This window comes from Aulonocara sp. 'chitande type north' Nkhata Bay, linkage group LG1, assembly GCF_057382095.1.
Source record: "Aulonocara sp. 'chitande type north' Nkhata Bay isolate Kocher_YH1m ecotype deep benthic linkage group LG1, A_spYH_male_GT1.1, whole genome shotgun sequence".
Lineage (NCBI taxonomy): Eukaryota > Metazoa > Chordata > Actinopteri > Cichliformes > Cichlidae > Aulonocara > Aulonocara sp. 'chitande type north' Nkhata Bay.
Window position 1 is genome coordinate 6,111,470 of NC_141344.1, and position 13,115 is coordinate 6,124,584.

The 13,115-nt window shown below is 39.4% G+C and overlaps 1 protein-coding gene across 3 annotated transcripts in view; it reads right to left on the minus strand.

Annotated features, from left to right (window-relative positions):
• Window positions 1-333: 333 nt before the first annotated feature.
• The window catches only part of phkb (phosphorylase kinase, beta), a 104,569-nt gene continuing 91,787 nt past the window's right edge, over window positions 334-13,115 (minus strand). For 2 of the 3 annotated variants that reach the window (XM_086305483.1, XM_086305343.1), the window contains 12 exons: window positions 12,508-12,598; window positions 10,312-10,370; window positions 9,959-10,121; window positions 9,495-9,576; window positions 9,205-9,262; window positions 6,464-6,554; window positions 5,090-5,295; window positions 4,278-4,412; window positions 3,761-3,890; window positions 2,588-2,695; window positions 2,276-2,416; window positions 334-1,925 (listed from right to left, as the gene is read on the minus strand). In XM_086305483.1, the coding sequence (XP_086161609.1) occupies window positions 1,788-1,925; window positions 2,276-2,416; window positions 2,588-2,695; window positions 3,761-3,890; window positions 4,278-4,412; window positions 5,090-5,295; window positions 6,464-6,554; window positions 9,205-9,262; window positions 9,495-9,576; window positions 9,959-10,121; window positions 10,312-10,370; window positions 12,508-12,598 (1,402 nt within the window). In that variant the 3' untranslated portion in view covers window positions 334-1,787. Of the gene's footprint in view, window positions 1,926-2,275; window positions 2,417-2,587; window positions 2,696-3,760; window positions 3,891-4,277; window positions 4,413-5,089; window positions 5,296-6,463; window positions 6,555-8,777; window positions 8,869-9,204; window positions 9,263-9,494; window positions 9,577-9,958; window positions 10,122-10,311; window positions 10,371-12,507; window positions 12,599-13,115 lie in introns of all 3 variants that reach the window. The other variant, XM_086305406.1, reaches the window with a different exon arrangement.

A 13,115-nucleotide genomic window follows, 5' to 3' on the forward strand; every position in this document is an offset into this window, starting at 1 on the left:
TCATTTATCTTCTCTGGCTTTTTCCACCCTGTCTGCCTGTCAGTCAGTGTTGCAAGACAGCAGCTCACGCAGACTCAGTGCTGAGATGCAGATTGATAAGGGGTTCAGTCAACATGAGGGGGTGTAACTGGTAGGATGCAGCACAATGCCAAACACACCCCCTCGGGGATATCAGTTACACTCCATTTCTGCTGCAGTTTTATAAGAAACATGAGATTTTAGCTTCATGTAAAGTAATTATATATTTAGAATCAAAGGGGTTGGAAGTGACATTTGGCCTCTTTACTCATTCACAAGCACAATTCACAACAGGAAGTCACAGAGAGAAAAATGTTTGTAGTTTTTGTGATAACTTTATTCTTTCAAACCACAGTTTGGAGTTAAAAATACTCCTTTTGAATGACAGAGGCAAAGAACACACACCGACACACTCAAACAGACCATGACGAGGTTGGGCAGATTCATCACAGTGATGATATTCAAAGAGGCACGCTTTAAAATAAGTCAAAGGGAGCCTTATCATTTCTAGTTAAGGATGGCAGAAATCTTTTCTGTTTCCCACGTTTAACAAAACATCAGTTTCTTAGGGAGGCTCAGTCCCCGGACTTTGGATGAGCAGTACTCATTGTCAAAAAGAGGACTATTGTGGAGAAAAAAGGCCTCGCAAAAGCTCTGTTTTGTGACCTGTAATACTGAGAGAAACCCTCACAATTGTTATGCTAACAGTACCTATTGTCATGCGTATTCTCTGCATGCACAAAAATAAGAGGACACAGAGTTCCTTTAAGAGTACAGCAAACACCTAACTTTGTTTGTATTTTGAATTCTACATTTCTAAATTTTATGTAATTCACTAAATTAAAAAGAAAGACATTTTAGAATATGTGCACACATTTCTAATGTGTTTCTAATGCCAAAGAGCCAGAGCCAGCCTGTTAACAAGGCCATGCTGCATTTTGATTGAGACTGCTACATTTTGGATGAACCATATATGAAATAAAGACAGAAGTTACTGCCCTCTGCTTTGCATGATAAGTCACATGATGTCCAGGGAATCAAATTCACCAGTGTAAGAACCACCTTTCTCCTGATATAGTATGACCTTGAAACTTCTATGTAACATCTACAAGTTATTGCTGGTGACCTACAATGTATTGCACAGCTGTTACTTAGCACAGCTCACTGAAGTATAATTTCTGACATAGCTGACAGCTAGAATGCAGAGAATTTAAAACCAATTTCTCAGCACCAACATCAAAAATCATAAAGCAATAGTTCAACAAACAGTTCAAGCTTTGTGATAAACAATTTCTCTCTTGCAGACCAGAATGTAGATGCTGAGTTAAGCTAAGTCTCCTGGATGTACAGTATATGAATTGCAAAACAAAGTGCAGATATGCTAATCAAAAACATTCAGATAGCAGGGAAAAAGAGCTAGCTAGTTGTGTGGTGACATTAGCTAGTTATGAGTAAAATGTAAAGATATAAGATAAATAATCTCTGGATAAACACTTCTGTTCTGGACAAGTAACACACAAATTTGTATCGCTAAAACAAAGTGAACACATGATCTACTTTAGAATTATCCCTAATGATTACAATTTTATTTTTATAGCTATTTTTATTTCCTTGAGCAAACTGCAGACATGCTAATCTCTGAAAAAAATAGCTTGCTAAAGTGGTACTGCTGAAGACTGAAGTTATGCATATAATGCATTATAATGCATATCAAGAATGGGGGACAGTCCACTGTTTTCAACTGGTATTGGGCTAAAAAAGCTCATAATTTAACTAACAGTGCATGGGTCATCCTTGCAGGGCTTAACATCCCCCTGCAGCAACTGGATCACAACAGCCTTGGTCAAGTAGCTGGAGGTGCCTCTCTTTCCCACTGGTGGTGTGTTGTAGAATTCCTCCATGTCATCCTGGGACAAGTAAAGTCAGGGTCAGATGATAAAATATGTCTTTAAAAAGTACCTAAACCAACGAGCTGCAAGTACGAAGAGGCTGTTCATGAATTAGATGCAATAAAGGAGGAAAAAAATCAACAGGATTAAATCTGACAAATGTAATAAGACTAATGAATTGGAAAATGTCAGTGTTAACCCTTCAACAATTTAATTAAATTGAACCCACCTTAATATAACTGGAACAGAAGATAAAAGATTTTAGAGGATCAATTTAAGAAGGTGATGTTACAATTTTGTGGTAGACACTAAGGTCACGAGGAAAAAGAAAGTATATTACAGGTCACCCTAAGGTTGAGACACATTACCTGTTTCTCCATTCCTTCAAAGCGGCTGCGATCTCTCTGGAAATCCCTGAAGGCTTCCTTCACCAGATTGTCCAGATCCACCTTTTCACTGAATTCCAACTCCGGGTTCCTCTCCAGAACTATGGACACCACCATCAGCAACTATGGGCAACCGGAGCGAGGGCAAGACGTTAATATTAATAACAATGAAGACAGTCTCAAAATTACTGAAATCTAATCATTGTAAACCACAGGAACAGTCGATACCAGGATGAGTAAAATCCTTCAATACTTTGATTCTATTTGTTGGTGCTGATGAACGGGCCTGTTTACCTCCACTATGATTTGTCTGTACTCGGGCAGAACAATGTTCTTCAGCGTGTCCTCCACCAGCAGGGAGAAATTCATCTCATACATGGTCATGTCAGACAACGTGGGTTGCTGCAAAGAGATGAGGATATAGGAGATGAGATAAATGTGATTAATGGGAGAAAAAAAATGTAATGGAACATGTCTTTGCATGTTTGCGACCAGCAAAATATGGTCATGCTGCAGTGCTACAGTATACATGAGACCTACTGTAGACATCAAAAAAGTTTGTGTTGCTTGTTAAAGCTTTACTCTTCCATGTATTTCAACAAATTAAGCTAGAAACACTTCACAATAACATGAACCTGTTGTATTTTAAATAATGTTAAAACACTGTGAGCAGAAATAGCTAATCAAGTCACACTAACTGAATCTACTGACCAAACAACCAGCAGTTATAAATAATTCTTCACAGAAAATCGGTGAATGACTCCAGAAGTCCAGACATCACCATATTTATGAAGGTTCTAGTCCATAATTACTGATATTAGTGCTAATTCACATTTCGTAAAGTATGCATGCGAACTGCATGGATTCTGCTTGTGTACAGACTTTACAGGTCTTTACTCCCAAACAAGCAGCAGCTAAAGGTGGCTGCAATAAAATGCCTGCCATAAAATGTCTGTCAATGCATCTCAGGGGAGCAAACTCCATATGTGGTGGTGTCTACGTGCTTTAGATTTCAGGCCACAGTGGAGCCAAAGGGCTATAACCTGCAGTGAAGCCTGTTAGGAGGCAAGGCTACTACTACATGTCAAGCAGAACATTTGTGCAGAAAGCCATCTTCATTTCCAGTGTTTCCACATTTTAGCAGAGCAACTATCCATGTGGCGGTCATATGAGCATTATCGAGACTTTAAAAGTAGTTACTTTACCAACAGTTAAAGTTGGTTTAGTCAATTAAGGGTTTCATTAAAAGGCTTATGCACAAGTACTTATTCTGTATTTCTTCATGGGAGTCATGCCTGCATATGCAAACATATTAATGATTTACCAAAAAAGAATTTCTGGCCTACAGAAATTTTCCACACAGATTAAAAAAAAGTGATTCTTTTACAGCACACAACACACAGTGTCATCATTAATCAGCATGGGTCAGAGTAATTATCTAGCAGCAAAGTGGGGGTAGGCGGGTACCTGTGGTAGGTGGTTCCCAGCTACCACAATACCATTTGGGGTCCTCTCCAGGATCTGCCACACACGATCATAAAAGCCCAAAGGGGTCCTGTTCAGAGAGCCATCGATCTGACGCTTGTTCAGCCAAGACCTGAGGCGAAACGAGGAAGAAACTGCTGAACACATCTTAGTAACAGGCAAAATATGAGGATGCCAGCCTTTGTGCCAAAGGAAAATTGTCTGTGAGCTGGTGTGTATTAGATCAGATGAGATAAGATAAGATTTTCATAATTGCCAAGGGGAAATTGGGTTGTGGCAGCCGCAGATAATAAGATATGAATGTAGACAAGAAAGAAGAAAATAATTAAAGTCAAAAAGATTATACAAAAAGTAGAGGCATTAAGATAAAGACACAGCATCTTCAAAGGCAGATCTGTGAGTTAATATAAGGAGAAAGCATGGATGACGCTCTTGATAAAGTGCGATAATGTGTGTTTGTACGATGCGTGTTCGTGTGTGAGTGAAAGAGAGAGAATACCTGCCAGTGTGCTGCGGCTGCAGCACGTCCAGCAGAAGCTGCTTGATGTCGCTGGGGGAGAGCTGGTAGATGTCCTGGGGTGGCATGTCTCCTGCCACGATCTTCAGTTCATGTTTCATAGCCTGGACAATCCATCTGGAAGTCCACATAATACACATGTGCTGTTATCAATGGTGGCACTGAGCCCTGCACAGCTCACATCAATATGATCACTTAGGGATAAATTGATTCACACGTATATAACTGATAAAATAAGTTCTAATCCATCACTGTTTAGTGTAACTGCAGACAATAGTCAAGTGCACAGGTAAAAAACTGCCTTTTTAGTCTGCTGGGATTACACCTTCACAGGGTTTTATTCATGCTCACACACAGGATGCAGATAATTCAAAGGTTTAAAAAAAAAAAAAAAAACAAGGATGAAGTCAAATCTGCCACAGGTACATGTGCTTTTTCATTTTAATGAGCTGGAAAACAACGCATAATTTCTGACTGTGCCCCTTGTGAGAAGCCATTTTTTACAGCTTGCTTAACTTATTTACAATGCCACCTTCTTGTGCTCTCCAGTGTTTTTGTAAAGTTTTTATATGTCACAGCCTTGGTCTGAGAAAGAATGGATATGTCCAAAAATAACTAATATTAAGTAATTTCTTGATCAAACGTGTCACCTTGTGCTGCTATTACTGCTTTGATTAGCTAACATGAGGGCTTCTTTCTATAGTTTGTACTAGAATGAACAGCAGGGAGGGAAGAATTACAGCTGCCCCATCCTGCTCAAATTCATCTAGCTTCACTAAATACACTTGGGTTACCCGACTCTGATCTTGATCATGCCACTGAACAGCTCAGGGTTGTTGGAGATAATGCATCCGATGTGGATGACCATCTCTTGCTGCAGAACAGCCTCCCGCTCCCCACCATAAGGGGAGCATTTGCTGTAGATGATGCCCTGGATCACCCCTGGAGACAGTGGGTTAGAGATCACCTCTTCCTCGTGTCCAAATAGACCAAGGGTCACCTGGTAATCACAGGAAACACCACAGACACATACATATGTACACACAGACAGCAAACATCACGTTGGTTAGAAAGTTTTGCAGTCCGGCAAATCTGCAAAAGTGTGTATGTGCAGAGGCGAGCATGAGCGCAGTACTTCTCTAAGGTGTAATTCTTACAAGTATCCTTTTTCCATCAATCTAAAATTGGCCTCCTCTCTCAGAGTCACATAAAAGTGAGTAGGAAAAATTACAGATCTCAAGATTCCACTTTTGTATTTGTTTCTTCTGAAGCCATCTCAAGAAAATTACACCTCAGCAGTCTAACTGATGAGAGGACACGCTTTTACTCTCGTCTTCAGCTGATGAAATCTAGCACTGAGATGTATCTTTCATCTATACATCTAAATGGATTCAAACTGAGTACAAAGAAGACAAGCTGGAAATAAAGTTTGGGTACAGCAGAGTTTAAATTCAAGGGGAATGCTTTGTTGGATTTCAATAACGACGAGAAATTTAATCAAAACTCAAGTCAGAATTGACTTAAATGGGGTGGTGCCTCTTATTTTTTCCAACTGAGCTGTTATTGTAAGCAGAGGAACACAGGCGTCTCAAATTTTAAATCAGCTTTTCCAATCATGTTGAGAGGAGCATTCCCTCCGGTAGGCAATCTATATGCAGATTCACACCTTGAGCTACTTGAGCATAATGAAATGCCTAAAACTGCTCAGAAGGGTAAAAATGAGGCAAGATAACTGACACTCTTGAGAGGAGGCTAATCTCTGAATAACACTTGACAGAAAATGATGCGCTGAAACTCATCCAGCGTGAGGGAGTGGCATCAGGCAAATTCACGGGTCACAATATATCAATTGGCATATGGAGTGTGTCTAGACACGGTGCAGATTAGGACTCTATGGTAGTCACACCAGCAGCGCTACTATAACTACAGCTTATATGGACACACAATGGAGGCGAGCTGTGATGATTGATATGAGCATGCAGCTGGCCTAAGCAATTCCCACAGGACGACAGCTTGAGGAGCTTTAAACCAAATATTTCAACTTTAATTTTTTTCCTAATCAGTGAACATTAAAATTATTATCCCAACATGCCACCAACATTTTTTCAGACATAATTTGCCGAAAGGATTGTCACTAATCAGGCCCTGCAGTCTGTGTGTCCACTTACCTGCTTGCCATGCACTAAAACACTAGTAATACTGGGGGCAAGGCTGTCCACTAGCTTAGATAACAGACTGGCAGCAAGACGGACAACAGACCTAGTGGGCGAAAAGACACAAGAACATTCTTTACACCACGACAGATAATGACTAACAGCTAAGACTGCAGCCTCATTTAATTAAAGTTTAAAAAAATAAATTTATAATCATTGCAATTCTTCCAATATTTGATTAAATACTCTTTAAAGTATTAAATCAGAATCAGAATCGCGTTCATTGGCCATGTATATGCACAGACACATACAAGGAATTTGGTTCTGGTAGATGGTGACTCTCAAGCACAGCAATGTATATTTCAACAATGTAAGCAACACAATTAATTCACCCACCCACACACACACACACACACACACATACATATATATACAGATATATACAGCTACACATACATACACAAGCTGTGTAAACCAACCATAAATCACCAATCTAAATCTAAAAGTCAAACACATGACTAGAAAATGTGTCCCTATAAATAACATCTAAAAGTTTGTCATCTCCTAAAATATTTTAATGTTCACTAATTTCTGATTGCATTGTTCAGGATTCAGCGCAACCTTCAAACTGCCTCCTCGGGCCTGCAGGAATCCTATGAGGAAAAAATCAGCACACAAACTGTTCACAAATCTTCACATGGTAGCCCACAACCAAGCCTGCTATCGACACACATCCACAACACAGAAGCAGGGAACACATGGAATACTTAATTAATGGGGGGCATGGATATAATCAGCTGAAACACAACCTCCTCTTATTATATGCTGCGAATATCTTTTTTGTGTGTGTTTCTGTGTGAAAGCGTGTGTGTGTGTGTGTATCTGTAGAGTTATTCAGTGCTTAAACCTGCAGAAATACAAGGGCACATCTTGAATACAATGAATAAAAAAGGTAACAAAGCTTTAACGTTTAGAAGGCATGATGTGGTGTCAATCCACCGATGCTTTGTTGGGGAACCTATTTCAAGCTTCACTTCCTGGCCCATGTTAGGTAAATGAGAAAGTAAATTGAACTGAGTATTGATGCCATTTGCCAGCAAGCTGAAAACCTGCCTGCAGACAATTTTTTTTTAACTTGACAGCATAATCAAATTTCTTTATGCTAAAATCCTATTAATTAACAAAAAACAGCATACAATAAAAGTTGTCATTTCAGGCAACTGGATACAAAATCAAATAAAAACACCGAGGGGAACAAAAGCTCACAAGTTGTGACAACCATTTGTAGTATTTGGTCAGTTTTTTGTGAGACAGGCCAGCAGTACACCACAAACAAAAAGGAATTTTGGCAGTTTTATAGACAAAGATCAAAAAGAGAAATGCAGAGATTTCTTGACAACATAAAACACTGTACCCTGATTTGATGTTTTCATTTACCCATATCATTGCCTTAGAAGACCCGTATATTATTTCAAAAATTACTGAATGCCTTCTGTGCATCTGTTGTGCAAGATCTAACAACAGACACAGAAAAAGGCAGTCAATTTGGCTCAGTTATGTATTCCACAAATTTTATACCACATTTGTTCTAATATTACATTATGTGTGTTGCCAGCTCCCGCAGTAGCTATGAAGCACTTTCATCTAGCAAACAAATAAATTGGACCTGTGGCTGCAAGTCAAATTCTGTTTCATTTGCAGTATACAGCCAGCCTTAGAGAAACATGTGATGCTAAAAAATAAATTATATATGTATATCAAAACAGCAGAAGTGAAGGGCGAGCCACTGTGATGGTTAATGGAGAGAGAAAGCCCGTACAGCCTGTGTCAAGCCGCCTGCTAGCTTGGCAAAGCTGCCTCATCCAAACTGACGACTGTGTGAGAGTTAGCTATGTTCTATATTTCTAACCCCAGTGGTTTCACTAGGAATACGTTTATCTCCTTGATATGCTAAGATATTAGCCTATTCGTGTTTTTCCAACACCTGCTAGTCAATTAAATAACACTAAGATGCTAAATCTTATTCTTTTAAACACATCTCTAATAGCTAGATAACTCTAGGGGCATTAAGTGGCCACTGCTTATGTTCACATATTGTAAGCATTGTATAAGTTTTATGCATATTTATTGAACTTGTTTAAAAAAGAATGAACTCCAAATTCAGTTTAATGTTTTCTTTCACACCTCTAAATGACCTGCCTAAGAAGAATCCAAAGTGTGGATGGGCTGAACCTCACACAGCTCTAGGAAAGCTTTTTCGACAGCAAGCTAGCCAACTAACCGGTGCTACTCATGCACGGACTTGACTCCATCTCTGCCTGAACATTACCTGTTTCCCATGCACCAGAATTGTGGTGATGTGAGGAGCTATAGAGCTGGCAAACTTCTTGGTAATAGCTGCAGCATGGCGCACTGCCAGCCTACAGTTCAGCCAGATTAAATGACAGTTATTTTGAAGTGTTTATGAAGATTACACAACAGGTCTATATACAAGCAACTGCTTAAAAGAACCCTCGCTAAAGTACAGAGAAAAATCCTCATATAGTTCACATCTCATTCAATTTTCAAACTCCATTCCAAGTTCTTTTATTACACACACGAAGAATGTTAGCAAAGGCAAAAACCGAAAATCAAATCAGGACAAATATAATGTAATCCAAAGAAATGTAGGAACAGAAGGCTGAACTGCTGCAAAAAGGTCTATGAACAGATTTTAATAGTGCATGTGTGTGTGTGTGTGTGTGAGAATATCAGACCAAAGTTTTCGGCTGCCAGCTCTTCTGTAGATTCTCTCCAATTCTTCCATCATGTTCTCTATAATTACAACAAAACGTTCAGACGTTAAAAAAAACTTCAAAGAGAAATAGAGTTGTATTTAAATTAATAAGATGTAACTGATGAATGCATCAATTTTTAAGGTAGAAAACAGTTTAGATGATGTCAGGCAAAACTGGGAAGTGGAAATTCCTCGATTTAAACAGATTTGCTGTTAATTTGTGAAAGTACAGCTTTTAGTTGCTCTCTAGCTCACAATGCGAGTGCTTACCATCTTTGGCAAGGAAGTCAGATCCTTCTCTCCTCAGAAGGATGCTAGCAAGCTGAGCCTGACTTGCCAAGCAGTCACAGTCCTTTACAATGATACACATTCAGATGAAAGGGATGATGAGCCTTCCATACAAAAACAGTATAGTTAAACATTTCAGCCTAGATCATTTCTGTTTGACAGTAGGGCTCTGTTCTGGGAAAGCAGAGGCAAAGACCCCGGGGGGAACAAAGCTGAGCATGCATCAGTGACAACAGGCACGACACTGATTAAGTCAGACATGGCATAGAAGGAAGAGCTGGAGGGGCTTCTGCCAGTCTTGGTAATGCTGTTCGGATAAAAGATTACCATTTAATTAGCAGCTATAGCGACAACAGTGAGGAAAAGTTTATGCCCTGCCCATTTTATTCACAGTTCTCTTTAGTTAAGAGAATGTGTTATTTTTGGGTACTTTTTGAACAACTCACATGGAACTTCTGAATGATCTCATTGGTGGACTTGTTCTGCCACTCCTCCACATTAATCTCAGGCTGCTGCTCCAGGTCGGAGACGTTGGGCGTGCTTGTTTGTCTTTTCACCTTGGAGTGCTTAGGCAGCTCCAGCTCCTCAAAGCTTTTAAACTCTGGGATCCTGTTCACACACACACAGATACAGATACAGACAAATTATATTTTTTGTGTTATCCGCAGCTTTGCTTTCACATTTAAAGCAGTAAATGAAAATAAAGCTGGTATCACTTAGACACTTTGATTTATGCAGTAATTATGGCAAAAACACTGACATCTGTCAAAGGGAGCATAAACACTAGAGGGACTCTTACTCTGCTTCGTTGATACGCAGGAAGTCCAGTTGCTCCACAAATGCCCCAGATATCAGGGTCTAAATGATTGATAAGGACAGTGCACATCAAAGAAATTGTCAAGTGACTTTTTTTTTTTTTGGTGAATTTAGCATTCAAGAGATTCTGCAGTACTGCACTGACAAAGTACTTCTAAAAGCCTACTCAGGAGCTGCATAGATCCCAGAGGGGAAGTTTGTCGGGTTACTCGGTTTACAAAACAACCGTTTAAATAATGCAGTTTGTACCAGATAACAAATGGAGTAGTAAGGTGTGCAATAAGTTCACGCTTACAATTTTTACAAATGTGTACTGTTGCAGTGACAAGTGAGTGTCTTACACGGTAATGCGATGATAAAAGTTTGAGCATTTTAAAAGCATAGCTGTGTAGGAGTGCAGTTCGGTTTGCCTTTCTCCTGTGGTCTAAATGTGATATTAGCCATTCCAACTGAAGTTAACTCCAAAACAAAAATAAGAGGCGTAGGAGAGGAGCCATCCTGCTCCCCATAACAATGAGATGATGAAGAGCAAATGTTTCAAAGCTGTAGGAGTTAGCTGTGTTGCGAATGGCAAATAGGCAAAGGGAAGGAAAAACTTGAAAGCAAAAAAAGAAAAAGAAAGGATCATATGAGGAAGTCTCTGCTGAACACCACAAACACACTGGAAGTGAAGTTTAAGTTAGAAAACTGTCATAAACTTTGCAAAGTTACCAGTGTGCAAATAATCCTGGTTCTACCTTGGCCTAATTTTCTGGGTTTTTGAAATCATGAATACTGTGTTCAAAATCATTCAATGTAGACATATTTGAACCATGCAGTTAAAACTGAGGATGATCTACAGGTTAGCTTTAAGGTTAACTGTAAATTTGGGAATAGCCCTACGAAGATTTCCATGATGCACCAAATTGAGATATAATATGGACAAGGCACCAGCAAAATAAAGCAGCTTTTTTCTATCCCTTTATATATATCCCTTTATTTGTAATATCTGTTGAGCTAAAAGAAGGGAGCAGCCTGTATACTTCTGTCTCTACGGCTGCTTTTATAAAAGCCCCCACAATAAGCAAACAATCAAAAGTGGAGGAAAAGTAGTGGTGATATTGATTCTGTGCTTGCTTGGAAATGTAAGAATATGTGAATCTAAGAGCATGATTGATCAGTTAAATGTAGGATTGACCCATTCTGATGATCACACAAGAAAGAGAGGTTCTAGTTGTAGAAATATATGATATGATATGAAATATATTCAACGTGTTCAACACATAAGAAGAACCAAACCTAACCAAATACATGCCCAGTGGCCTCTCTTAAGTATTCAGATATAATCCTATGAAATAAAATCATAATAAAGTCAAGCTATCAACTGCAATAGCCTTTTATGTTCACTGGTGTCTAGCACTAAATCTACCATCCTGTTTCAGTATCATGTCAGCTTACGATGTGCTGCTGTATCTGTCTATTTTTGTTACATTTCATATTTTGACAAGAATTATTTTGAATAACTACAAAATGCAGTCAAAGCAATTACATTAAACTAGATAGTAGGGCTATGTTAGCCCTACGACAGACTGGCAACCTGTCCAGGGTGTACCCCGCTCCTCGCCCTATGCCAGCTGGGATAAGCTCCAGCAACCCCCGCGACCCTGAAAAGGATAAGCGGAAGCAAATGGATGGATGGAGAGATAGTAGCTAGTATCTCAGTGTCAAAGAAACTTGCCTCACATTGCTTTTGCTGTTTCACACATAAAATCCAGGCCATGTTGGAAAACCATTTCAGGTCATTGTTCACAGTGCCTCAAGTGGACATAGTCCATTTCAGGTTTCAAGTGGAAAGACTCCATTAGGTTTAGGTGAGCAAGCTACCTGATTAGTGTGTGCAGGATGCAGAACACACGATACCCACTGGCCTCACTGTGAATTCACCAGACAGTTACCTGCTATAGTCTCTAATGGGCACAGACAGAAATCGCCCTCGCTTTGCAATGAGAGTTGCCAGGATTAAATCTGTTTGATCTAACTGGATCCAACTACTGTAGAAAGCTTCGGTGCTGCAGGTCATGTTCAACTTTTGTGTGGGTTTTTTCATTTAGTTGACCAGTTTGATTGTTTAAGTGTTGATTAAAGCATATCTTTGACATTTGCACTGCAAACAAAAACATAATTAACCGGATCCACAAACCTGAAGTCTGTCAACATGAACTTTGACTTCTCCGATGCTGCCCTTCTTGAATGAGGCCAGCATGTCCAAGACTGGGTTAAAGCGGCTTCCTCTGATGAGACAGAAGTTAAAATATTGTGATAAGCTCTCTCTCCTTTCATCACAAGTATCACTGATTTTATTCCAGACATAATATCTGTATTAAACACACTAATTGTATGCAACTAAAGCTTCAGATCAAATGAGTATACTCAGTGCTTTATCTGGTATGTTGTTGACCCCTAGACAGGTCATAATCCCAATCAATAGCAAACTAAAGACTATTGAATTGTTTCTATGAGAGCCCACTGACTCATTCCAGATGCTGTAGCGTGGCTGCTTAAACGTTTGTAGCACATTTAACATATGGCTCCCTGGATAACGGTCAATACTACTGTAATCAGCCCACCAGCCAGGTTATAGTGATACAAATGAGAAACATTATCACCCAATCAGCAAGCAAATGTGCAGTAGCACCTTTCTGCTATAAAGACAGATAGTACATACTGAAGGGAAAAAATGGAGGGGAGGAGGAGAAACAGAAACATGATTGATGGGGAAAAAAAGCGAAATAAATTCTCTGTCAAGAC